At 66.5% G+C, this 1,188-nt stretch overlaps 1 protein-coding gene across 1 annotated transcript in view; it reads right to left on the bottom strand.

Moving 5' to 3' along the window:
* LOC102041417 (peroxisomal N(1)-acetyl-spermine/spermidine oxidase-like) overlaps positions 1-1,186 on the bottom strand; it is a gene marked incomplete at its 5' end in the record, with an annotated part of 5,109 nt that extends 3,923 nt beyond the window's left edge. The window contains 5 exons of the mRNA XM_014310946.2: positions 5-50; positions 124-236; positions 323-578; positions 789-991; positions 1,071-1,186. Of these exons, the coding sequence (XP_014166421.1) occupies positions 5-50; positions 124-236; positions 323-578; positions 789-991; positions 1,071-1,186 (734 nt within the window). The remainder of the gene's footprint in view (positions 1-4; positions 51-123; positions 237-322; positions 579-788; positions 992-1,070) is intronic.
* Positions 1,187-1,188: the final 2 nt, after the last annotated feature.

The following is a 1,188-nucleotide window of genomic DNA, read 5'->3' as shown; positions in this document are numbered from 1 at the left end:
GTGCCAGCGGGAGCGCAGCACGCTCCTGGGCGCGGGCAGGTCCAGATTCCCTGCGGAGAGGGCTCAGGGATAGGATCGGGAGATTCCCCCGGGGCAGCGGGCAGGGCGGGGAGGGGCGGGCACCTGTCATCGTGCGCAGGACGTGGGTCATGGCGCTGAGCACCTCGGCGTCGCTCAGCGTCTCCATGTGCTCCGATTCCTTCCCCGCGATGAAGCCGCACAGGACGTGCCCGTGCCTGAGGCGGGAAGGCGGGGCTGAAAGCTGCTGCACCCTCCCCGTGCCCACCAGCGGCCCGGATGCCCCAAATCCCCCGTCACCTACTGCTCTGGCGGCTGCAGCACCACGAATCCGATGAGCTTCTTGAACCAGTTGGCCTCCAGGTCAGCGTCGGGCTCCTCCAGGGGCGACTCGTCCTCCCACACCACTTCCAGGAGCTGCTGCTCGGGCTCCCAGAAAGGCTGCTCGAACTCCAGGAAGATCTTGTTGTTGGTGCCAAAGCCCAGGTTGCGAATGGCCTGTGCTTTCCGCTCGGGAAGGGGGGGCTGGAAGAGTTCCTGGTGCCGTTCCTTGAGGAAACCTGCAGCCACAAGTTCGGGCAGGCAAGGGGGCAGCTCTCAGCTGGGTTCCTAAATGGCGTCTGAGATGCTCTGAGCTCCCCAAACCCCTTTCCAGCCTCTTCCCAGCGGGACAGGGGAGGCTGGGAAGGGGTTTAGGCAATCCCTGCCCTCCGCTCGCCCAGCTGGTCGGAGGGCAAGGGCAGGCCAAGGGAAGGTGTTGGTGTCCTCACCCAGCGGGACAGTGACGATGACGTGGTCAGCAAGGAAGACATCTCCATCCTCGCACTCCACCCGCACGGGGAAAACTCTGCCGCCATCGTCGCCTTCCTCACGGAAGGAGCCTTGCCAGTGGATGGTCCTCACGGCCTTGTTGAACAGCACGGTGCCCTCGGGCAGATCCGAGAGCAGGCGCTCGGCCAAGCTGCTGTAGCCACTGTGGGAGGAGTCAGCGCTGGGGACGGGGCGGCCCCCGGGTCGCTCCTCCGCGTCCCGCTGCGGAGCCCCGCGCTTACCCTGGGAAGGTGCAGTCCAGGCCGGGCAGCGACACGTACTCCCCGAAGGGCTCCAGCCCCACCAGGTCCATGCTGTGCGTCCCGCTGATGCAGCACTCCAGCTTGAGGCAGGCGGCCA

Source organism: Geospiza fortis, unplaced genomic scaffold, assembly GCF_000277835.1.
Source record: "Geospiza fortis unplaced genomic scaffold, GeoFor_1.0 scaffold89, whole genome shotgun sequence".
Classification (NCBI taxonomy): domain Eukaryota; kingdom Metazoa; phylum Chordata; class Aves; order Passeriformes; family Thraupidae; genus Geospiza; species Geospiza fortis.
This window is presented reverse-complemented; position numbering and strand designations above follow the sequence as displayed.